The following is a 26,907-nucleotide window of genomic DNA, read 5'->3' as shown; positions in this document are numbered from 1 at the left end:
ATCTCTTATCACCCCTGACAATCTACGGATCACATGAACACAAGCCTCTAATTCTACCTCGAAAATTTGAAGCTTCCTAGAAGGCCCTGAGAACGAATATTCCACCGATCCATCAGAAGACCTAATAACTCCCCCAATACCAGCTTTTCCATGTCGCCCGTTAATTTTGTGCACTGCACCATCGACAACTGCCACCTTATCATATTTACTCAGCCATCTAGACCAAAATTCGTTAATCTGTTGAGATTGACAGACTTTAATTGCTCCTCTTGGGTTAACATATGACAAATTTTCCAGACCTTCTTTTAGAAAATTATTGACCTCCACCCACTTGAAAATTCTAGCTCTCAATATTCTTAATGCATTGTCTCTACTCCATCGAATATTATTAAAAATCAAAGCATTTCTCAATAGCCAGATGGTCCATAATGTAGCAGACACCACCATTTGCCAGGCAACTTTAACCTCCTCCTGCTGTACCATTTGAAAGAGATCTTCAATAGAGAAATCTAAATTGGTTGGCATTACCTTTTTCACTTCATTGGCATACAAATATAGCTTGCTGAATTCTTCTTCATGCCTTCCTATAATTGCTTCTTTGGCCTTTCTCATAGCTCTATAGGCCATTGTCTCAGAAATATTGCATTTCAAATCATTCACTACCTTTGAGTGAAATGCTTGCAAAGGCCAGCTAGGGTTCATTCTAATCTCATGCTCATATGTCCTGGCCAACCAAATGGAATTGATCTGGTTCTGAATCCATGCAGGGCTACATGTATGTGTGTTGCATATTGTCTTGATTTGAATATTAGTTGATCTCTGCTGCTTTATGCCATAACACTTCCACTCACACCCCTCTGAGCATACCCACTTGATTTTGTCTGAATGATTTTTCTTCAATCTTATGCCTCTTTGCTGTGTAATTGCATGCTGCCTCACTGCTTCCCTAAATACTTGTGCACTGCTAAAAACCATGCCCATCTCAAATTGAGGATTCTCCATATCGATATTCTCATTAAATTCTCGAAATGTCGTGTCGTCCTCATCACAAGAAGAGATGGCCATCCTCTCAACATTGTTGTCATATTCACTCACTGAGCTGTAGCTATCATTTTCTTCCTCATCCTTTGCAACATTTTCTCCATCTTCTTCCTGATTCTCCAGTTCCACTTGTTCTTCTTGCTCTTTTTGCTCTGCCTTTTTGCTCTGCCTTAATCTTTGGCTCTGCCTCAACCCTCCTCCCATGTTCTTCTGGCTACCCTCTCTCTGGCTACCATTGTCTTCATTGCTCTTCTCCTTAAGTCTCTGACTCATTCTCTGGCTCACAGTCACCTCACCCCTCTTCTTCTTCTTGTTTTGACTCTGAGTCAAATTCTCTTCACCAACATTCTCTGCACCTACATTTCCCTGACTACTCACACTCTTTTGCCTTGTCTTTCTCTTCTCTTGACTTTGGATCAACCTCTCCTCAACTGCTTTCTCTGCACCAACAATTCCCTCACTACGCACACTCTTCTGCCTTGTTTTTCTCTTCTCTTGACTCTGGATCAACCTCTCTTGGCTCAGTTTATCTGCACCATCTTTGTTCTCAGTGCTCATACTGTTTTGCCTTGTTTTTCTTTGACTCTGACTCTGTTTGTCTTCAACAGGTTGTTTATTTTCTTCACTTCTATGGCTGCTCTTTCCTGCACCTTTGTTCCTCTTCACATTTTTTGGTGTCACATCATTACCAGCTTCATCCAGTACCACTGGTGTGTCTTCTGTATTCTTAAATAACCCCCTCAACATTGAATACCTACCTCTCTTTCTAGCTCTATATGGTGGATTAGGTGGAGGCACCCTCCTCTTCTTTTTAGGCTTAGGACAGTCACTCTGACTAGAGTCCATGTTCGAACTGTCGCCGTGGAAACTTAATTTTTCCCCTTCATCCTCATCTGCACCTTCCTCAGCCACTTCATTTGCAGTTTCTTCAACTTCAACTCTAATGTCCTCTATCCTCTCTATCCTCTGATCTATAGCCAACTGTGTCCATGAAATATCCCAATTTTCACCATCTAAACCAGGCCCATTAGGGGTGGTATACAACCTAACTAACTTGTAATTACTCTCTACCAAGGTTTTAATTAGATCAAGGTCTCTTTCAGTTTCAATAGGCATGATATTAGTTGCATTGAACTCTAATTCATTGAGCAAAAACCAGAGGTCCATACTCTCAGTACTACAACCAACCTCTCCAAGCATAGCATCAATTTCAAAAAAAACACAAACCTTCCACAGAACACATGTCAAAAAAGGCAATATCACCCCCAACATATTCGGAAAATTCAGTGTTAAAGTGACCACCATATTGGAGTTTTATCGAAAAGTATGGACTCATATCTGCATACAAAAATTATTTTTTCAAGCTTTAAACAACAAGGGGACCACACTACTTTAAGTAATCGAACATATTCACATCAATGGGACCACAAACATATATAAAAACAAAACCCTAATAGCCACGAAAAGACAACATGCATGATAAATATTCAACTCACTATCAATGCCATATAAACATAACTAAAAGCAATCATTTGTGAGAGACGAAGATGGTGCTTACCAGCATAAGCCGGGATTTCATCACCCCCCTTAAATACGGCTGAACCAGCATTGTCGCTCGATTTCACATCTCCTACATCATTTACGCTTGAACCACTCCTTAATCACCCTCTCATTGTCGATCGTTGTTGATTTCAGGTTTACGGGGTACTGCTGTAGTGGGTGTGAGTAACGGGGTTTGAGTGTGTTGGTGTGATGAAGACGAAACGGTGTTAAAGGGGATGGGGGAATTGGAGGGAATTAGGGATTTTACCTTGTTTTATTGATTTAAATTAATTAAACATAAACTAAAGGGTGAATGGTCAAGAGTACCCTTAAATTCAAACGTTAACGGGAGAAGTTGAGTCAACTTTAACATAAACGGGTGGGAAGGGTTCGAATTGCCGCGCTTTTCAAACTAGCGGGGTGCATACTGCAATTATCCAAAGTATGAGCCTTAAATGACTTTTCGGAATACCAGCGGGGTGCAAAACGCAATAAACTCTATTATTAATACTAGGTTCATTTTGCCTAAAAATGCTATCCTCCTCTTTCATATGCTTCTATATATTAAAAGAGAACTAAGGGCAAAAAGAGCAAGAAAAATACTCGTGAAATGACATATATACCTTTGTTTTACACACAATTTCAACAATACCCTCGGCCCTTTATTTTCTTTTTGTCTGCGACAGTTTCTCCCTCGGCTCTTGGTTTTCTTCTTATCTCTGTATATATTGTACGGCTGCCTTTTTGATTTATCTCACATATTCTTCCTTGCCTGCGATTTATGTTTTGTGGTGGCTTGCCTCTTCTCCTGGTTCTTTTTCACCTGATTTAGGTTTTAGGGTAAATGGATGCAGTTTTGGTGTGTATATTAATTGGGATTATGGGGCACACCTTCTTCATAAGGGATGGTTCCCCGAAAAAACGTGGCAGGCCGGAGCTGTGTCTGATACAAGAGGTTGCAGAGGAGCGCAGGGCGGTGAAGCGAGGAATGCTGCTCGTCGGGACCCAGGTATGATTTCTCAGATATAGGGGCCGTTTGAGCAAGCTTAAAAGAAGTGAGAAGTAAATAAGTGAGAGAGCAGCTTCTGCTTCAGGTAAACAAACAGGGCCATTGACTTGTTACCTCCGTGTTAATGGAGATGAACCAACATCAAATTTTTAGATGGGAGTTCTATTGTCGCGAGACAAAAGTTAACATCACCGATGCAATTGGTCTTGTTATTTTATATTGAAATTCATTGTGAACTGAAGTTAATATTCTGTATGACATCGGTGAATTTACAGAGCATTATAATTACAATATCTCTGATGATGTCTGCATCGGTTCTACAATTAGCTGAATACTCCTATTACTTCGCTTTTGGACTGCAGATAAATTAATCAATCTTATCAGGCTACAAATCTACAATTGGCCTGTGACTGAAATTTTCAGATATGAAATCAGTTGGAACCCTGCCATTTGAGAATCTCCCAGTTGGCACTCAACCAAGAAAGTCGGGTCCATAAGGTACAAAATTTCTTCTCGCAATTGTAGGAATCTGGTTGTTGTTTCTAGCATCAACAGATGTAACTGCCGGAACTCTGGCTTCAGTAGTTCTACTCATTAGCATTATAACTAATTCAGCTAATATCATTAGTGCCCATTTTCTATGTATGAATACCATTTTCTTCTTAAGGATGAACCACAAAAATATGAATGCAAACTGACTGTGCACATATATAAGACACTTAAGTTTGATAAAAATCAATTTGTTAGTACATAATAATAATTGTGCCGATGAGGCTTCTTTTTTATCTTATTATATTCGCTCAATTTACAACTCTAAGTTATGTTTTATTAGGACTTTTACATTGATGCTTCTGCTCATGACAAGTATGTATTTAATGATGCAATATGAATCTCCAAAGAATATACGACGGTTTTGGTCCTTTAATCCAACATTAAGCACCAAGTATATCAGTGTATATGCATGACTCTTACCTAAGTTTGTATGTGAACTAATTTAGAGAAAAATCTTTATATTACTTTTTGAGATGTATTTGTAGTCTCTGAAAATAAAAGGATTTGTATCATTCAAGAGTATGTTAGCAGGTTCCAGACCATAATCTATTATGTTAATTGTATATACACACAGGCTCTAGCTTGCACGGTTCCAACCAATATGTATTATGTTAATTGCATATTAATATATATAAAAACAAGCCCGTGCCTTGCACAGGATTTGTAGAGGAAATAGTCAAGAAGAGCATCAATTGTGTCTCCTACTTAAACTTCACATCGCCAGTTACCTTTCCACTTTATCAAGAATATGCAAGTGCCACAAATTTTTATGTGTATTGGTGGTGAAAAGTAGTTCTTTTGTCTAGAATATGGAAATGTGTCTCTACTCTTTCAGTTTTCTGGTCATTGTTTTGTTACATAGGTAATATTGGTTTTCACATTCTGATGATTAGCTGAAATAATTTTTTGAAATATCTTTCAGGTCCTTCTTGGGGATGTTAGTGCTGGAAAATCAAGTCTGGTTTTGCCTTTTGTCAAAGGGCAATTTTTCGAATTTCAGGTGAATGCTAATAGCTTTGTGTATAGTTGTATTCGTGCATAGATTGTTATATAGTTATATACTTATATTAATAATAATAAGCAAAATAATGCAGTCTTAAATGTCCCTTTTTTGTTTTACTTCTTATCTTGATGATTAAATGATCATCCCGGAATCCACAATAGGTGCTGCCTTCTCCTCACAAACAGTGGCTGTAAATGACGCAACTGTAAAATTTGAAATTTGGGACACTGCTGGTCAAGAGAGATATCATAGCTTAGCCCCAATGTACTATAGAGGAGCTGCAGCTGCTATAATAGTGTATGATATAACAAACCAAGTAAGTTTTTGGAATACTATGTTTTTTTATCTCTTATTTGATTATTGCTGATACAGAAGGTGCAGTTCAAATTAGAAGTATATAAGACAACTAAGATTTTATATACTACACATGTTGAATCTTCACCTTTGCTGGTGTAATGATTTCTATTATAGATTTATCATTTCCTATATAGGGTATAGTTACCTTTGTTTATGATATTGAGGTATCTGTTAGAATTCATATTATGGGCTCACCATTGTGAAAATAAGTTGGGGTTCTCCAGTTTTACTTCATTAATGTGATGGTAAATTATGTGTGTGCCTTTGAGAATTAATATCCCTTGCTACAATCTTGTAAGAGTAGCAACTAATTGATGATGCTTTTGTGTTTTGGTAGTTGAAAATAGTTTTCTTTGCTATGTTATTCTACGTTGTTATTTTGCTTAACAACCTTTCAAGATCTTTTACCCGAATGCTTTGTCTGTATTATAGGTATAATTCGCCTGGTGCATTGATATTCGCATACTTGGTGTCATAACTGAATCAGAATTGTGATGCCAAATTTTTTGCCTGCAATTTCTTGAACCAGAAACAAAACATCTTTTAAATTATAACAACTAGATGCATGAATATAGGTGGTAACATCATCCAATGTGTAATATTAGTATAACTTTGATACACATTTTAGTTATGGGATGCAGAGACTGGTAAAGAAGTTAGCTGATACGCTGAGCACGGTAACATGGCTTGGTCAAATTAGCTAGCAGGGTTGATGATCGCTGTGTGAAACTCTGGGATACCAATCAGGGATGCTCTCTGTCCTTTTTCATCTAATATTTTTTTTTGAAATATTAACACTTGGAGATTTGTATATTAATAACATGTAATAAATCCATTCGATTTGTTTCTTTTTTCAGAACAGCAGTGTAATGACAATCGGGATTATTGCACCTGCCTGCTGCGTTCAGTTCCATTCGAAATCCAGCAATTTGCTTGCCTTTGGTGGTGCAAACTACAATACATACTGCATGCATCTTCAAAATCCTGAATAACCATGGTGTATGTTAGTCGGCCATGCCAGTGCTGTTAGCTATAAAAAAAAATTAGATTCATAAACCGTCATTCTGCATCTACTGACAGTAAACTAAAAATTTGGGACCTCAACAAGCGCGGAAGTTGCATTTCAACCCTTGCTGGACATACTAATGAAAAGGTTTGGATTCCTACTTCTGATCTCTTCCTTTTTAAATAAAAGCAAGGGTCATATTGCTTCTTTTTTCGTCAACTGTTTTTAATTAACTTGCATTGTGTCTACATCAGAGCTTTACATCATGTGTGCTTCAGAGACAAAATAGTTTGTGTAATATCTTCAAATAGTTTTCGCTGATATAAAACTTTAGTTTTGCCAACTCCATTGTAATTTCCCGCTTGTGTATGAGAAGAAGATTACTTAAATGTAGATATCTATCACTTTGATCTCCGTACTGCGATGTGTTGATTGGCCGTGTAAGTGAAAAGCCAACTTGTATTGTTTTGTCCCTTTTGTTAGATTGATCATTGATGGTAGAGAATGTATAGACAAAATTTGAGACAGGTTGGTTTTATAATTATGGCCCCTGTCTGGTATATAATCAACCAAAAATAGCTTAATTTGGTGAGGAATTATACTTTTGATAACAACATTTGCATGATTACAGCACTCTTCAGCATCTATCTGTAAGGAATGTCAGGAAATGAGCACGAGTTTAATCCTATTTGTTTTCTACAGGTGTTTGCATATCATAGATCGTTTTCAATGCCGATCACTTCTCACAAGTTCAGCTTGGCTGATGATGATGATGGACGTTTTGTTTCAGCTGTTTGTTCGCAAAAGCAATCTGAGATGCTGGTTGCTGCTAATACCGCTGGATCCATAAAACTATTGCATATGGTTTGAATGCCTGTTCTGTTAGTGTAGTTGATTACAGAATTGCAGCAGTGTTGTTTCTTGTCATGACAAAATAGAATCGCTGTTTTTCTGTATCCTGCTAAATAAAGGAGACTGCTATCAAATTTTTGTGTTAAATATGATGGCATCTTCAAATGTGACCTGAATTTGCAACTTAGTTCTCACAAAAGTTGTATGCTGACATTTCCCCCGAGCAAAACTCAAATGTGAATACTACTAATACAAGCAGAGATCATCATGATTCTTTTCAATTTGATTTGGGTGTGGATGGTGTCCAATGGAATCTACTTGAGCTTGGGTATTTGGATTTGATTGTATAAATACTGATTGTTGGATCTCATTTTATGTAAAGATAAGTTACATACCATGTTGAGAAAAGTTGAAGCATATGGAATTAGGGAGTACTTTAGACAACTTGGCCTGATTTTGGTAATTAAATTTGTCACTTGAAATTATTAATTTTAGAAGAATGATTTTAATTTGAAAATATTTACTACATCCAACAATTATTTTACATTAGGTTCTAATTTTAATACTCTATTCGTTTCGGTTTACCCCTCTACATAATTATCTTGTCATAAGATGTATTTACTATACAATTATATATACAATTATATTGAGTTAAGTTCCATGTAGTCCACATATTTACTGTAGTACCGTAGACCACGTATGTTCTGCAACTATAGAATGTTATAAAAACATTACAAAATGTATGAAACTTGTTATTTTGTAAAATACATTCTATAAATATCACTATTTCATGAAAAAATTGAAAATCATTTATGTTCGACAAGTGGAACACATATATTCTGTAATATGTAAATATGTTCTGCAAACTTAACATGTTTTGCAGAATAATGTGTTTTTCACTATTTAACTTGTATAATGTTCAGGATTGTCAAAATTTTTAACAAAATAATGATGTTTATAGAACATGATTTGCAAAATAACACATTTTCCAATGTTTTTATGCCATTTTATAGTTGCAGAACATACGTGGTCTACGGTACTACAGTAAATATGCGGACTACATGGAACTTTGTTCCAATTATATAACTTAATTTTAATTTAAGAATAAAAGTAGTACTTTACACTTTCATTAAGGATAAAAAGCATTTAAAAATCAAATTATGTGAGATTAACTAATTTATTTAGGGTTTTTTTTCATCACGTATACTATGGTTTTATGCAGACTCGAAACCAGTGGAAGCCTGTTGCATGCATTTGAAAGTACGGTTGGGAAGTAAATATCATACTGAACGGATTAGTGATTATACTCATTCACATTTCATGTCCAGCCTTTTCATATTCACGAGAACGTATAACAGCACATACATTAAGAAGGGATACAGAAACAATGTCCACAGCCACCTCATCTCTGATTGAACCATTCCACTGCCAGTTAAATGTCCAAGCGGTTTCTACATCAGTCACAAATATTAATTTACATAAAAAGATCCATTACCAAAATAAAATTCGTGTAAAATTAATTTTTAATATTATATATATATATATATATATATATATATATATATATATATATATATATAACATAAAAATATTTGTAAATTCACACATACACACATTATATATATATATATATATAAAGTGAATTTTATATATTCGGACCCTACTACTCTTCATTAAGGACCGTCCCTGTCCCCGAGTATAGTCATAGCGACGGAACGAGAGAAAAAAAATTGGAAGGGAGAAATTTTTTATACCAACAATACATTCGGACAATCTAGATTTTATCGACAATTCATGAATTTGTATGTACAAAGTCCAAATTTACATGAGATTTCTATATATATTTGAATGGACCATCAAGATTTGTTAGTTTCTGGGGAACGAAATAAACTCTATAATCAATTTCTATGCTCAAAATTGAATAAATGCAAATTTTTTGGGAGATTTTTAAGGGCACGGAATGGTTATATAATCAGTTTTTATACTCAAAATAATATCAATTCAAACTCTCAAGGAAGGTTTTGAGGGGAATCAGAGCCAACCCATGCCCCCGTTCATTCCATCCTGGTCGTATATATCTTATGCCTACCTACATTCTGCGATAAGAAGGACATCGACCGATCCAAGAATTCATGTTAAGAACGACATCGACCGATTCAAGAATTCATTCACAACGGTGCTTTATTTATATATAAAATAATTATATGATCAGTAGTGCGCATGTAATAATATATTGACATACTCGAGAAAAAAATATTATAAAGTGGGCTAAAATTTTTAAAGGAGAATTAAGTAAAACATTTTACATTATAATGTAAATAAAAAGATAGAGGAATTTGGGATTATGTTAAAATAAATACTTTTTATTATACACGACTGTTTAATTTGAAAAAAATATGTTTCATGTCATTTAGAATTAAATTAATATTTTAATAATTAATAATAATCATGTGATTTTATAGTTAAAAATGAATGAAATTTTTACAATATCTAATCAAACTAAATATATTTCATTTTCATTAAAATGATATGAAATATTACAAACATATAAGATACAATTAAAATATTATAAGTTTATGTATTTCCAATTATATTAATGTATTTATTTATATAAAAAATTATTTCAGTATATATACAGGCTCGTGCCTTGCACGAGTTTCTACCCTAGTTTCATTTTATAGATCATTGGTGTAAACAATACACAACTTGCACACCTTCTAAAACTACCGCATACACTTTGCTAGATATCGTGTATACTGCTCCTAACACGAAAGAATAAGCATCTTTAGCGCATTTGCTAGATATCGTGCATACTGCTCCTAGCACGAAAGAATAAGCATCCTTAGCGCATTTGCCAGATATCGTGCATACTGCTCCTAACATGAAAGAATAAATGTCCTTAGTGCATTGGCTAGATATCGTGCATACTGCTCCTAGCAAGAAAGAATAAGCATCCTTAGCGCATCCTTACCAACTCGACCTCTGCCACTATTGCTTGTTGCCCTCTTTATTGAAACTCAAGGAAAACCTTGATCGATACATTTTCCTTAAAATAGAAAAAGTGATAATGAGCTCAAGCAAAACTCTTTAGTTGTTACCCCACTACCCTCGTCCCTACGGGAGACTTGACTGGAATAGCCCTAAAGTCGCTATTGTAGCTCTGCCTAACTTTCGGCTTTTTTCGAGAAGTCTGCTTTTCTTAATCCATTTGTATAAAAATTTAAATGACAAAAACATTTATAAGAAATTAAGAGTGCTAGTTTATTTCATTAATTTTCCTTCTTTCTCAAACAGTTTAATTTTTAATTTACATCTGATTTCTAGTTAACTTTTTCCTTTAAACAAGAAACATTTTTTTAAATTTACACGATCATTTTCCAGTTCCACAAAGTGCACCAAACTTCCGGTACACACATTTTCTTCCTATAAGTATTCTGAGATATTTGAACCAGTCGCTTCGGTCTGCAGATTGAAGTCTTAGAGCAATTAATAGTGTTCCCATTACAGTAGATTGCGTCAGTTATCTTTTCCTGCGGTACTTGCTTAGTTAACATCTTGTATATTGGATAATAATCAAAATATAAATTTTAATTTTTTTCCGTAAAGTCGTATGTTCTTGTTTTGCTTTCGAAATAGACATTTCACAGTTTCATTTTGTTTTTACTTTTTAGTGATCTTCTCTCTACCTGTCCCTTTATTGCCTTAAATCCTCGTGTTATTGGGCTACAATCCACACTAAGCAGATTGGTAGCAAGTCTTGGGCCACAAAACCTAAATGGGCTCAATTTGTTTGAAAAAGTAAACCCGTTAGTTGTTAGTTGTTGCTTTCACATATGTATATAGAAGCCGTTTGGGGAAGTTGAAAAAAGTGATTCTTTGTTTAATGTAAATAAGTGGATTAGAATTTAAAAGTAAATAAGTTGATAAATTGTTTGAAAAAGAAGTATTAGAAGTTGTGAGAGAAAAAATAGCATTCTCAACTTTTTAAAGGTACTTCTGCCTATTTACACAAGGGTCAGGAAAAACAGAAGTCAAAAATAGGAGTTGCTTCTACTAAACAAACCGGAGCATATTCTTTGACCTTTTTAAAGGATGCACACTAGTAGAAGTTACCTATACCTTTTCGTTGCACTTTTTTGTGTGGAGTCTTTGATTCATGGTTAATGATAATCAAACCTATATTTGTTAGTGTTTGGATTAGTAATTTTATTGTGTGGAATTAAAGTTTTATTTCCTTTTGATGGAAAAATCATTCACTCTATAGTCCTTGACATACCTATTCCCTTTAATTGGCATTCTTATTCCGGTGTATCATATAAACCCAACCCGGATTGTATGTATGAACACTTATAGCAATATTTTATAGCAATATTTTAGGGTTGTAATTCGAGCTGAGTCTAATTCGAGCCAAGTTAATCGAGCCGAGTCGGCCTCAACTCGAATTCGGCTCGTTTATTTTCACGAGTCGAGTCGAGCCGGCTCTTTTAACTAAACGAGCCGGAACTTTTGTCCGAATTCAACTCATTTCACGAGTCGAGCCGAATCCAGTTAAACGAGTTCGAGCTGGGCAAGCTCGCGAGCAGCCCGACTCGAATTACAGCTCTAGGCATCCTGTGTATGACTTGAGGCTGGCAACTTTGTCTACCTTAAATTTTAGAAGTATTTGGTACTCTATAGCCAGATGCATGCTGAAGTTATTCGATTAAACTGTGCAAGTTGTGTACTTTCGTGAGAAGATAACCAACTCCGTTTGTTTGTTGGGTATATAGAGCTACGGAGAATGGTAGCTTGGTGGACAGTCATTTTATTTTTTAATATTTTATTTTAATTTTTACTTTTGTGACATATGTTTCCTCATTTTATTTATTAATTTTTTGATTGTATATCACATTTTAATTATTAGTACATACTAATTTTAACCTCATACGAAGAAATGATGAATATATGGTTTGAAGTTTTTATTCCTAATTAAAATTTTAACATTATTTTATTAGCGTTTTAGTATTAATGAATTAAAATTTGATTAAATTATATTACCTGACTAAGTATATTTTCTCTTAAATATTTAATTTTTACACTAATTTTTTAATATTGTACATCGGTAGTGTAAACAACAAATAATAATCACTATCTATTTATAAATATTTTTCTAATATTAATATGTGATAATGTGTTTTTTGATTAATTTTAAATTTTATTTTTAACATAATTATATTATTTTTTATATTTTTTTTGATAAGCCAAAATACTAGCTTAGAGAAAATAACACCAGACAACTTCTACTGACCAAGAAATAAGCAAAATGACATGAGAGGAGAGAGGCCACTGCAATACAAATTCACTTTGTAAAGCTGCTTCCCCCATACTGCATTTTCTCTTTACCGGAAAGAAGGAGCTTTGTAAATTGTATGATAATGGATTGAAATTTGATAAAATATTGTTGTCAAATAGATTATATTTTTTATCAGAGATTTAACTTTTACAATATTATTCTATATATTGTAAATGGGTATTGGAAATAATATATATTTTTATCATCTATTTATATGTATTTTTAATATTTTTATATATTATTAGTAATATTTTTATTTTTTAACTAATTTTAAATTATATTTTTCATATTTTAAAAATAATAAAATATAAAATTAATATTTTGCCAAATTACACATTCTTTTCAAATTATATGCTAATTAAAATTTTAAACATGAAGGTTTGAAACTTTAAAAAAAGATAAAATTAAAATACAAAGGAAGCAAATGAAATCTAAATTACTAGTGCTACCTCCTCTCCCGTTTCATTTTATGGATCATATGGTGTACACGGTGCACAACTTGCACACTTTCTGAAACTACCCCAGGCACTTTGGTAGATATTTGCATACTGTTACCAGCACCGAAGAATAAGCATCTTAGCGCGTCCTCCCCTATGAACTAGCTTACCTCCGCCACTAGTGGTTGTTGGCCTTTAGTTAAAACTCAAAGAAAACTTTGATCAATACTTTTACCTTAAAATAGAAAAAGTGATAATGCCCTCAAGCAAAGCTGCATATATAAGTGTTACCCTACTACCCTAGTCCCTACGGGAGACTTGACTTGAATAGCCCTAAAGTCGCTATTGTAGCCCTGCCTGCTTTTTTGAGAAGAAAGACTAATGCTTTTCTAATTCGTTTGTATAAAAATTAAAATGACAAAAACACTTACAAGAAGCTAATAGTACTTAGTTTTTATTTCAGAATTTCTTCTTCTTTCTCAAACAATTTAATTCTTAATTTAGTTCGTTCATTTTTTCTTTTAAACAAAAACATTTTTTTTAAGTTTGCCCGATCATTTTTCAGTTCCACAAAGTGCACCAAATTTCAGGTACACACATTTTCTTCCAGGTCATTTCAGTTTGAGTCCTGGGTTTTCTTTTGTTACTGATTATGTTTGGAACTATATACGCTTTCTGAGTTGCTATCTTTTGTGAGTCGCCACCAGGTACCGAGTTAGCGGCCGAGTTTTCGTTCTAGCTTTGTAGGTTTGCCGAGTTGCCTTTGCTTTGTTGGACCAAATTTTTTTTGGTACAGTTGCATATTACAGCAATGATAAAATGTGGTTATTGGATGTTTTCTATTAAATATAAAATATTTTACCGTGAGTATTATTTTTCAAAATATCTATTTTTAGTATTGTGAGATATGACATACTTCCGTTATATTTTATTTAAAATTTTTATTTTACACTTATTTTAAAACTTCTCTAAATTATAGTTTTAAAAAAATTAATTTTAAAAAATTTAAAGTATTATTTAGAAAAATTATAAAATTATAGTTTATATATACCTTAAAATGTGTGTAAAATTTTAAGGAAAAAAAGTATAAAGAAACTGGTGAGACAAAATGAGAATATTCCACACGTTCTGGTGTAATTGAATATTAAACATATATATTTTTCAGGCTAATGTTAAAATCACATAAAATAAAAACTACACACTCTTTTAAATTATATGCTGATTAAAATTTTGAATAAAAAATATTAAACATGTGTATATTTGAAGATAATGTTAATATAATAAAAAGTAAATTAAATTTTTACCAAATAACACATTCTTTTCAAATTATATGCTAATTAAAATTTTAAAACTTGAAGGTTTGTAATTTTTAAAAAAGATAAAAATTAAAATTAAAAGGAACAAATGAAATCTAAATTAGTAGCCTAATATTAATACTAGGCTCATTTTGCCTTCAGATGCTACCCTCCTCTCCCGTTTCATTCTAAAGATCATATTAACGGTGTACACAGTGCACTGAAACTAGGCATTCACTTTGCTTGCATACTGCTCCTAGCACGAAAAAAATAAGCATCCTTAGCGCATTCTTACCAGCTCCACCTCTGCCACCAGTATTGCTTGTTGCCTCTTTATTGAAACTCAAGAAAAGCCTTGATTGAATTGATACCTTTTTCTTAAAATAGCAAAGGTGACAATGCGCTCAAGCAGAGCTGCATATATGTTACCCTACTACCCTATTCCCTACGGGAGATTTGACTGGAATAGCCCTAAAGTCGTTATTGTAGACCCGCCTAACTTCCCGCTTTTTCCGAGAAGAAAAGTTTCTGTTTTTCTTAATCTCTTTGTATAAAAATTGTTTTTATTTTATGACTTCTACTTCTCACTTTTAGTTCGTTTTTTATTATAAGCAAGAAATACTATTACAATATGTAACGTTAGTTGGCGTGAAACAGAAGCTGAGCCGGCAATCCAGAGTAGTGGTGACAGCCGCGAGTTAGTTACAAATATAGAGATATAGAGGGTGTTTGTTTACGGCTTTTAAGCCCCTAGTTTATAAGTTGGAATCACTTATTTGTACCGTTTGTGTAAAAGATCAAAAAGCATTCATAAAAAGCTAGGCATGCTGGCTTTTGTTTCAGGACTTCTACTTATTTCACAAACACTTTAATCACTTATAAGTCTTAACTTATTTCTAACTTTTACTCTACTTTTTTATTCTAAGAAAGAAGCACTTATTTTAAACTCACCCAAACGGCCTCATAGTTTTTATATGTATACTGTATAGGTCAGATTAGTATATATACTCAGCTATCTAAGTGTGTAAAGCAACTTTAATATCAGTACAAGCATATTTTTCTTTCTGTTCTTCACATTGTGAGAAACACTTTTTTAAAATTTACCCGGTCATTTTCCGGTTCCACAAAGTGCACCAAACTCCAAACAATCCTTACCACTTTTCTGTTCTGCGAGTCTGTTCTGTTTTCGGCCGAGTCAGGTACTGCAGTACTGTGTTTCTTATGTCCGAGTTTTGTTTTGTTTTGAGTCTGTGTCGAGTTGCAGCTGTGTGTGACATTGTGAATTTATGCGTTTAGTCTTAATTTACCTTTGACTTCTAGTTCATTTTTTACATTAAACACGAAGCATTTTTTTTAAGTTTACCCGATCATTTTTCAAGTCCACAAAGTGCACCAATTTTCAGGAACACACATTAAAATGATGACCCTGATTCTTGGAGTGGTGTTACTGTTAGTGATTGTCCTGGCAGCAATCGCAGAAGAGCAAGACTCATGCGCTTCCGACCTCGTGGTATGCGCCGGTTATAAAAACGGAACAACGAAGCATCCGCCTGGTTGTTGCGATGTATTTGAAGAGTTGGTTGCTCACGCCCTTGAATGCCAAAGAATAAGCATCTTAGCGCATCCTCCTCTATGAGTTAGCTTACCTCCGCCACTAGTGCTTGTTGGCCTTTAATTAAAACTCAAGGAAAACCTTGATCGATACCTTTACCTTAAAATAGAAAAAGTGATAATGTGCTCAAGCAAATAAGGGAGACTTGACTTCAATAGCCCTAAAGTCGCTATTGTAGCCCTGCCTGCTTTTTCAAGAAGAAAGACTACTGCTTTTTTAATTCGTTTGTATAAAAATTAAAATGACAAAAATACATATAAGAAGCTAATAGTGCTAGTTTTTATTTCAGGATTTCTCCTTGTTTCTCAAACAATTTAATTCTTAATTTAGTTCGATCATTTTTTCTTTTAAACAAAAACATTTTTTTCTAAGTTTACCGGATCATTTTTCAGTTCTACAAAGTGCACCAAACTTCAGGTACACACATTTTCTTCCAGGTCGTTTCAGTTTGAGTCATGGGTTTTCTTTTGTTACTGATTATGTTTGGAACTGTATACGCTTTTGAGTTGCTATATTTTGTGAGTCGCAACCAGGTACCGAGTTAGCGGCTGAGTTTTCGTTCTAGCTTTGTAGGTTTGTAGTGCCGAGTTGCCTTTGCTTTGTTGTACCAAAATTTCTTTTTGGTACAGTTCGCATATTACAGTAATGATATAATGTTGTTATTGGATGTTTTCTATTAAATGTAAAATATTTTACTGTGAGTATTATTTTTCAAAATATCTATTTTTAGTATTGTGAGATATGACATACTTCCGTTATATTTTATTTAAAATTTTTATTTTACATTTATTTTATGACTTCTCTAAAGTATAGTTTAAAAAAATTAATTTTAAAAAATTTAAAGTATTAATTAGAAAAATTATAAAATTATACTTTATATATACCTTAAAATGACGTGCGTAAAATTTTAAGGAAAAAAAAGTATAAAGAAACCGGGGAGACAAAATGAGAATATTCCACACGTTCTGGTGTAATTGAATATTAAACATATATATATTTCAAGCTAATGTTAAAATAACATAAAATGAAAACTACACACTCTTTTAAATTATATGCCAATTAAAATTTTGAATAAAAAATATTAAACATATGTATATTTCAAGATAATGTTAAAATAATAAAAAGTAAAATTAATATTTTACCAACTACTAACACATTCTTTTCAAATTATATGCTAATTAAAATTTTAAAACTTGAAGGCTTGTAATTTTTAAAAAAGATAAAAATAAAAATAACATGAAATCTAAATTATTAGCCTAATATTATTAGTACCAGGCTCATTTTGCATTCAGCTGCTACCCTCCTCTCCCGTTTCATTTTATAGATCATATTAACGGTGTACACAGTATACAATTTGCACACCTTCTGATACTACCGCATGCATTTTGCTAGATATCGTGCATGCTGCTCCTAGCATGAAAGAATAAGCATCCTTAGCGCATGCTTACCAGCTCGACCTCTGCCACCACTATTGCTTGTTGCCCTATTTATTGAAACTCAAGAATTGATACCTTTTTCTTAAAATAGCAAAGGGATAATGCGCTCAAGCTGCATAGGTGTTACACTACTACCTTAGTCCCTGCGGGAGACTTGACTGGAATAGCCCTAAAGTCGTTATTGTAGCCCCGCCTAACTTCCGGTTTTTTTCGAGAAGAAAAGCTTTTGATTTTCTTAATCCGTTTGTATAAAAATACAAAAACACTTATAAGAAGTTAATAGTGTTACTTTTTATTTCTTGACTTCTACTTTTCACTTAGTTCGTTTTTTATTTTAAGTAAGAAACACTTGTGTCGGGGGTATGTAATGTTAGTTGGCGTGTAACAGAAGCTGAGCGGGCAATCCAGAGTAGTGATGACCGCTGTGAGTTAGTTACAAATATAGAGATATAGTCTTTATATGTATAGGTCAGATTAGTATATATACTCAGCTATCTAAGTGTGTAAGCAACTTTAATATCAGTACAAGCATATTTTTCTTTCTGTTCTTCATATTCTGAGAAACACTTTTTTTAAATTTATCCAATCATTTTCCGGTTCCACAAAGTGCACCAAACTCCAAACAATCCTCACCACTTTTCTGTTCTGCGAGTCTGTTCTGTTTTCGGCCGAGTCAGGCACTGCATCACTGAGTTTGGTCGAGTTCATAATGTGCTGAGTCTCGTTTTAGTTTGAGTCCTGGGTTTTCTTTTGTTACCGATTATGTTTGGAACTGTATACCCTTTCTGAGTTGCTATCTTTTGTGAGTCGCCACCAGGTACCGAGTTAGCAGCTGAGTTTTTGTTCTAGCTTTGTAGGTTTGATGTGCCGAGTTGCCTTGGCTTTGTTTTACTGAGTCGCCAGTTGAGTTCAGGGGCTTGATTTTAGTTTCGGTTACGCATAGATGATTGTTTGAGCAGTGTTTCCTTCTTCCGAGTTGAGTTACAGAGTTGAGTTGTTTGGCTGTTGAGTCGTGTTCTGCAGTACTGTGTTTTCCATGTCCGAGTTTTGTTTTGTTTTGAGTCTGTGTCGAGTTGCAGCTGTGTGTGACATTGTGAATTGATGTGTGTTGTTAGTCTTAGTTTAATTTTGACTTTTAGTTCATTTTTTACTTTAAACACGAAGCATCTTTTTTTTAAGTTTACCCCGATCATTTTCCAAGTGCACCAAACTTCACGTACACCCATTGTCTTCCAGGTCCACGGAGTGCACCAAACTTCAAGTACACACATGGTCTTGTACATTCCTTTTTATACAGTTTCGCACATTACAAACTCCGTGCTTTATACAGTACTATCTAAATTTTGAGTTGTATCAGGCAAAGATTCTGGAAATGAGCAGTTCCGGAAAAATGAAGACGCTGATTCTTGGAGTGGTGTTAGTGATTGCCCTGACAGCAATCGTGGAAGCGCAACACTCATGCGCTTCCACGCTCGTGGCATGCGTGGGTTCCATAGACGCAACAACGAAGCCTCCGTCTGCTTGTTGCGATTCATTTGAAGAGGTGGTTGCTCACCAGCTTGAATGCCTATGTAATTTGGAGTATAATACACCTGATTTGTTAAGATCTTTGGAAATAAATGTTACTCAGGCTCTTCAACCTCCTACCTTGTGCGGTGTCCCTGATAATCTTTGTCAAGGTGCTTTTCTTTACCTCTGTGTTTTCATTTTTTAGTTCTTTTATCAATATGTTTTACTCATTGTATGATGTTTTGTTAAAATGAAGTCATGTGTCAGTTAGAGTTTTGATTATCCTATATTCTTTTTCATATTCACCTAATCATATGGATCGAAAATCATGGAACCAAAGATCATCATTAGGTTCGATTTATATCCTCGTTTTAGCCGGTTAAAGTCTTAACCTTGGTACAAGATTTTCGAGTTTTACTTTTAATGTTTGAGCTGATAATAGGGTCCTTTTTGATTATTCTGGGAAAATAGAGGGGTAAGGGGAATCTAAATTTTTGACAATAAAAAATAAGGGAAAGGAAAAGGTACGTGTCATGGGAAATTTTAGTTTATAGAACAAAAAACAAGGGTGTACGGACATTTTTTCACCATTCTAATTTTTACAAAATTAAAGAAGTGTAAATGTTACAAAATTTGACAATAAAAAGATATATCTTTTTAAATTTTCTGGGACACTTCTTTAATTTTGTAAAAGTTAGAATTGTGAAAAAATGTCTATACACCCTTATTTTTTGTTCTCATAAACTAACATTTCCGGTGGCACATAGCTTTTCCTTTCCATTATTTTTTATTGTCAAAAACTTAAATTCCCCTTACCCCACTATTCTCCCGGAATAACCAAAAACGACCCTATTATCAGTTCAAACATAAAAAGTAAAACTCGAAAATCTTGTACTAAGGTTAAGACATTAACCGGGTTAAATGAGGAAATAGATCGAACCCAATGATAATCTTTGGTTCCATGATTTTCGATCCATATGGATAGATGAATATATAAAACAATATAGGATAATCAAAACTCTAACCGACACATGACTTCATTTTAAAAAAAAACATCATACAATGAGTAAACCATATTGACAAAAGAACTAAAAAAATGAAAACACAGAGGTAAAGAAAAGCACCTTGACAGAGATTATCAGGGACACCGCACAAGGTTAGGGCTGGCAATTTCAGACACGACCCGATAACCCGACACGAATTCGACCCGCAAAATACGAATTCGGGTCAGGGTATTTCGGGTTCGGGTCGATTTCGGGTTGACCCAAAATCAACCCGAAAAAACCGGGTCATTTTCGGGTCGGGTTCGGGTAACCCGAAATCAACCCGCATATATTTATTATATATTATATATTATATAAGTTTACACATAATATACAAAACCCAACAGACACAGACACCTATTCATTACTTTCTTTTTACAGATCTGATGAGGCCGCTCAACTTCACGCATCAACTTCAGGTCTCACGGCTTTCAACCCTAAATCTCTTCTATCTCGCAGTCGCACTCTCTTCTTTGGTCTTTCAGCCTCCTCCAAATCAAAAACCATATGTTCGAATCTCCTCCCCTCTCAGTCTCTCACTCCAATTCGAGTCTCAACTGGACTCGTATTCTTCTGTATTTACCCACCTCCCTTGTTCTTTCTTCTTTGTTCAGATCTTGTAAGTTCAGGATGTCGATTGAAAGTATGAGTAAAAGAGAGGAGGGGTTTAATGTGGAAGTGGGTACTCTGTTTATTTAGAGTTTCGGGTCGTGTCGGGTTACCCGAAATTAAATCGTGTCGGGTTCGGGTTTGGCACCTGTACCCATTAAATTTTCGGGTCGGGTTCGGGTTGGGTTGAAAATACTACCCGAGTATGTTTTCCCGACACGAACCCGACCCACGACCCGCAATTGCCAGCCCTACACAAGGTAGGAGGTTGAAGAGCCTGAGTAACATTTATTTCCAAAGCTCTTAACAAATCAGGTGTATTATACTCCAAATTACATAGGCATTCAAGCTGGTGAGCAACCACCTCTTCAAATGAATCGCAACAAGCAGACGGAGGCTTCGTTGTTGCGTTTATGGAACCCACGCATGCCATGAGCGCGGAAGCGCATGAGTCTTGCGTTTCTGCGATTGCTGTCAGGGCAGTCACTAACACCACTCCAAGAATCAGCGTCTTCATTTTTCCGGAACCGCCCATTGCCAGAATCTCTGCATGATAGAACTCAAAATTTAGATAGTACTGTATAAAGCACGGAGTTTGTAATGTGCGAAACTGTATAAAAGGTAGAGTACAAGACAATGTGTGTACTTGAAGTTTGGTGCACTTTGTGGACCTGGAAGACAATGTGTGTACGTGAAGTTTGGTGCACCTGGAAAATGATCGGGGTAAACTTAAAAAAAAAGTGCTTCGTGTTTAAAGTAAAAAATGAACTAAAAGTCAAAATTAAATTAAGACTAACAACACGCATCAATTCACAATGTCACACACAGCTGCAACTCGACACAGGCTCAAAACAAAACAGAACTCGGACATGGAAAACACAGTACTGCAGAACACGACTCAACAGCCAAACAACTCAGCTCTGTAACTCAACTCGGAAGAAGGAAACACTGCTCAAACAACCATCTACGCGTAACCGAAACTAAAATCAAGCCCCTGAACTCAACTGGCGACTCAATAAAACAAAGCCAAGGCAACTCGGCACATCAAACCTACAAAGCTAGAACAAAAACTCAGCTGCTAACTCGGTACCTCGTGGCGACTCACAAAAGATAGCAACTCAGAAAGCGTATACAGTTCCAAACATAATCAGTAACAAAAGAAAACCCAGGACTCAAACTAAAACGAGACTCAGCACATAACGAACTCGACCAAACTCAGTGATGTAGTGCCTGACTCGGCCGAAAACAGAACTAGAAAAATGAATACATTTAATTTCCAACGAAGGAGTCATTACAGGATCACCCAACTACAATGATAGCTCATCCAAGAATCACGCAGGAAGGTTAGCATCTGCTGGTATATTTGGCGGCTTTTTGATTTGGGCTAATTTGACCTTAGTCTAAAGGCTCATGAAAGATGTATCAAAATGAATGGACAGACTCATGAAGATCTGCAACTACTTTGTTTACTACTATATGGCATGTGATGGTCTCAAAAACAGCTCAGAGTTGCTCTCTCTTTCAAGACACATGAAAACCTTCTCTGGTCGAGTGCCTTCATTACTATTTACCATTGTCGGCAGATTTTTATTAGCAATCCTATGCTAAATTCAGTAGTGTTCAATATTTATGTTATGTTTTGCTTCTGGATATAAAATCTTCATAATGCAAATAAAATTTCTTCAGCAATGTGTTCAGAAAATGGGAGATCATGGGATATATACGATTTTATGAATATATGATCCATTATACCAGAGTTCAGCAGATATTTTTCTTCTCTCTATAATTTTTTTTAATGAAAAAGATCGAGAATTCGATCCTATAAAAGAGTGCATTGATGTAAAATCTTTTTTTAACCAGTAATGCTGCTGAATTATTTTATCAAGGCTTAAAAATATAGTGATAAATATATCCGAGTGAAGAAAGGATGCGGAGAAGTATATAAAGCACTTGAGTCTGCAGATTGAATTCTTGAGCAATTTATATAGCCTCGTGTTCCCGTTACAGAGAGAATTAGATTACTTCAGGTATCTTTTCCTACGATACTTGCTTAGTCAACATCTTGTATATTGCATAGTAATCAAAATATAAATTCTAATATTTTTTGTAAAGTTCTATGTTCTTGTTTTGCTTTTGAAATAGACATTTTACATTTTCACCTATAATGGCCTCATGACTGATTGCTATTAGCCAGTTTTGTTCAAACTTGGTCGAAAGGTTCTAAAAGGGAATCATATTTATATTCCGGTTTGTCAAAATAATACGAAATTTTTGTTTCATGTTCCACAGTTCTTATCTCTATCTGCATACTTTACTGCTTCTATGGTTTGTGGATTGTTGACCAGGATATATAGCTTGATTTTGTAGTTGTGAATTGTAATGTGACTCTTTTCCTCTGTTATTCTGCCAGATGAGGTTGTTTAGACAAACTTTATATAAAGTATATTAGCAAACCAACAAGGAAAAAGAATCTTCTGCATTGTTTGATCAGACCTACTCGCAACATTTTTCTCATAAAACAGTACCACAGAAACTCATGAAAAACGTTTTCTGTGCATTGCACGCCAGTAAACATCGGTCTGAAACTAAAATTATCAGTAAATTCTATGCCAAAATGGTGTGCGCCATGTTGCAGAAATCAGACAATTGGCGCATATATATAGCACACTTGAAAGCACCAGCCATTAGCTTGTATTACAGAAACACAATATATAAAGAATTTACCAATGGGAGGTGTTTAAGGAGGATGAATTGCAGAATGGTGGCTGCGGCAGTACTGCTGGTGGTGGTGATGGGCTGTATGAGGGTGAGTGAAGGGCAAGAACTTCCGGCATGCGCCACAAATGTGGTGCCATGCATGGATTTTCTGAACCTGACCACAAAGCCACCGGCTTCTTGTTGCGATCCACTCTCCAGAGCAGTTGTGAAACAGCTTTCGTGCCTCTGCAATCTCTACACAACTCCTTCCTTTTTTGAATCTTACTCTATCAACTTTACTCTAGCAATTCGTCTGCCTTCTCTCTGTGGTATCTCCACTGATCTCACTACTTGCCTAGGTACTCCATCGCTTATCTTATTCATTACCGCAATCTATTTGAATTCATCAGCTTTTGTTTTGATTGCCGTGTTTGGAAGTTAGCGGTTTGGAGTAATATTAGAGGTTTAGGATGATTCAGAGATTTGACAATCTCAATCCGCTAATGATAGTGTTTGATAATATCCGCTAATGATAGTGTTTGATAATTAGCGGATTGAAATAGAGGTTTGGGCTCAAAAAGCTACTTTGAGGAGTTTTTTGGATTAGAGGTTTGGGTATATATCATAAAAAGGTAATAAAACAGCTATTTACCAAACAGTTTTACACGAAACTCCTAATTCAATCCGCTAGTCAAAACATCTATTTCAATCGGCTAGTCAAAACATCTAATTCAATCAGCTAGTCAAAAAATCTAATTTAATCCGCTAACTGCTAACCGCTAATTCCCAAACATGGTCATATCTTGTTGTATCTTCCAAATCTGGCACTGAAAAATGTTGGTAATACAAAAATAGATACAAAATGACACGTATTGTATGTTTATTGATCATAACTTAAATAATAATAATCGATCCCGCTAATCTCTCTTATCAAATTATTCAAACTACCACGTGTATTGGTCATAACTCATAACTTAAATAATAGTAATTAATAACTGATCCCGTTAATCTCTCTTATCAAGTTATTCAAACTACCATGTCACCGATGTCACGTTATTTTGTATCCAATTTTGTAACAATAACATTGCTCATTGCCCAATCTATTGAAATTTGAAATATTACTATTTTCCTGCAGGTGGTGGCAAAAATGGAACGACTTCACCCATCCCAGCATCGTTAGGTAATACTACTATGTAATTAATACTCCTTCTGTTTTTTAATATATAACTGGCACACACTTTTAAGTGCTTTGATCGGGTAGTTAATTTTTGAAATTTTTTTTTCTGAAATTTTTGAAATTTTTTTTTCTGAATAAAAAAATATAATCAAAATTTTAGTTCACAAAAAAAATTAATTAAAAAATAATAAATTTACTATCCGATCAACTCATCTAAAAGTACGTGCCCAAATCAAAAGTGACATATAATGATACACGGTCAAACGAGAAGCGGGGAATTAAAAGAATCAAATTTGTCAAGAACATTGCTCCCTCCATCTCATCCAATCTATAAAATTTTATTTCATTACTTGACACTTCTGTAAATTATAATTTTATAAATTGTTTTAAGGAAAACTAGTTTTGAATAAAAATTTAACTATTATAGTTAAATTAAGAGAAACAAAATTGAAATAAACATTATTTTTTTTTGGTGTTTCCACTGTTCTCGTTTTGATCATAATTCTTATTGAGCGACTGCACAAACATGTTGTAAGACCGCGACATTATTAGATAGTACTAGATACTACCTCCATTTCTATTTTGTGATTTAGTTTAACAAAAATTTGTGTCTACATAGACGTACAGTATCTCTTATATTCCAATACAATTTTTCATATGCTTTCCCATAACATTTTTCTCATGTTCGATAAATGAGATTAAAGATAAAATCACTTTTACACAAGTTAAGAAGAAGTTGGGCTTACCATTCACCCAAAAAGTCACATAATTTATAATTAATTATGTCATGTAGAGTAGTATAAATATAGCTACTGCACTCACTGTACAGAACTTTCTTCACACACTTCATTATAAATTATGTGATTTTTCGAGAATGTCTAGGAAAAGGGAGGAGCATGAAACATTAGCGGCGAATTTGCATGCATAATCACTTGTTAATTCTGATGCGTTCATGCAGCACCACCAGGGAACAACGAGGATGACAACTCAACAAAAAACAATGTTGCAAACTCATCGGAAAACATCGCCCACAGGAATGAATTGAGTGTGTTATTACTAAGCCTACTCTTGCTTTGGGTTTCATCATCGGTTAATCTTGTTTAGTTCGGAATTAAGAAAGGATTAGCAATTAGAACACGTATTCAAGTCTCTAGCTATGAAGTCATGATGTACTGGTGCGTGTTAATAAATTAAAGAAAGATTATACATAAAATTGATACTTGATAAATATATTAGTACTTGTAATGGCAGGAAATGTTATATTCAGAGCACATTTTTTATATCCAGAGCTGAAAAATGAAAAGATAAAATTACCCTCACATTGTTTTTTTTCTTTTGCTGTTGTTGTATATGCACGGGTCAGTTTTGTCTTTTCATGCTTGTTTGCTCTGGAAATTAAAATTTTGCTCTCGATATAGTATTTTCCCCTAAGATCATGATCCACAATAATCAATTATAAATAATAATCCTTCTTTCCCCATCATTTCTTTACCGTTTTTTTTAGGATGTCTCATCGAATTCTTTGCATTTCAAAACTTGCCAAAAATAGTCAATCAGTCTCATCACTTTTTCGTTTTTTCTCTCGTTTCACACTACTTTTACTCCACTATTTATGGGTCGCACTATTTCGCCCACTTTTTTTTCTCTCTTTTCCACTAATCTACTTATCTACTTATATATATAATAAAGCAACCAAGGGCAAAAATTATCAAGAAAATAGCTGTGAAAAGTCGAATATAACCCTGCTTATCTCATAATTACGGAATGCCATTAATCAATACATCTATTACATTTAAATTATTAAATACCAATGAATAATTACATACTTATGTTAGTTATACTTGTATTAATTGTATTTATTACACTCATTAATCACCCATTTATAATAATGTCATTATTTAATTTTGACAAATTTTAAATAATCTTGGCTACTTAATTTTGCAAAAACATTGGTGAATTAAAATTATGATTGATATAATCGGCTATAGTAAAATCTAGATAACCGAAAGCACATTAGTCTAAAATATTTATTATTTAACTAATAAAGATAATTTTTATAAATTATAGTATTTTCATGTAATATACGTAAAAAAATGTACAAGTTCTTAGAAAAATATTGATAGATTCAATTTATATGAATTTCGAGATATCAATAAGGTCCATCATCTTACAACATTTAAGTATCAGAATATATACAAACAAAACAGAGATCCAAAAAATTACTCAAAATCAATATCCACCTGATTTACTTTTGACTTCTCATATATGGTTGGGGTAAAGTAAAACTAGAAAAGCAAAAAGATTAAGAAAAAAAATATTATGATTCTTACTTTCCAAATTTTTTAGATTGAATGTGAAATGTCATAAGAAAAATATTGTGATGATTTGATGGATGTTA

General features: G+C 34.1%; 2 protein-coding genes across 2 annotated transcripts in view; both read left to right on the top strand.

The window, feature by feature from the left end:
• Positions 1 to 22,365, top strand: part of LOC108197436 (non-specific lipid transfer protein GPI-anchored 7) — a 29,180-nt gene extending 6,815 nt beyond the window's left edge. The window contains exon 3 of the mRNA XM_017365056.2: positions 21,933 to 22,365. Within this exon, the coding sequence (XP_017220545.1) occupies positions 21,933 to 22,039 (107 nt within the window). The 3' untranslated portion in view covers positions 22,040 to 22,365. The remainder of the gene's footprint in view (positions 1 to 21,932) is intronic.
• Positions 22,366 to 23,234: 869 nt separating this feature from the next.
• LOC108197616 (non-specific lipid transfer protein GPI-anchored 7) lies at positions 23,235 to 25,722 on the top strand. Its single transcript, XM_017365280.2, has 3 exons — positions 23,235 to 23,691; positions 24,468 to 24,512; positions 25,468 to 25,722. The coding sequence occupies exons 1-3, from the start codon at positions 23,250 to 23,252 to the stop codon at positions 25,611 to 25,613; spliced, it is 633 nt and encodes a 210-aa protein (XP_017220769.1). The 5' UTR covers positions 23,235 to 23,249; the 3' UTR covers positions 25,614 to 25,722.
• The last annotated feature ends 1,185 nt before the right edge of the window (positions 25,723 to 26,907 follow it).

Source organism: Daucus carota, chromosome 8 (assembly GCF_001625215.2).
Source record: "Daucus carota subsp. sativus chromosome 8, DH1 v3.0, whole genome shotgun sequence".
In the NCBI taxonomy this organism is placed as follows: domain Eukaryota; kingdom Viridiplantae; phylum Streptophyta; class Magnoliopsida; order Apiales; family Apiaceae; genus Daucus; species Daucus carota.
This window is presented reverse-complemented; position numbering and strand designations above follow the sequence as displayed.

Coding starts and splice junctions, on each gene's coding strand:
- LOC108197616 (XM_017365280.2), top strand. CDS start 23,250: ATGGTGTGCGCCATGTTGCAGAAATCAGACAATTGGCGCATATATATA. Junction 23,692..24,467: donor TGATCTCACTACTTGCCTAG/GTACTCCATCGC, acceptor ATTTTCCTGCAG/GTGGTGGCAAAAATGGAACG. Junction 24,513..25,467: donor ACCCATCCCAGCATCGTTAG/GTAATACTACTA, acceptor GCGTTCATGCAG/CACCACCAGGGAACAACGAG.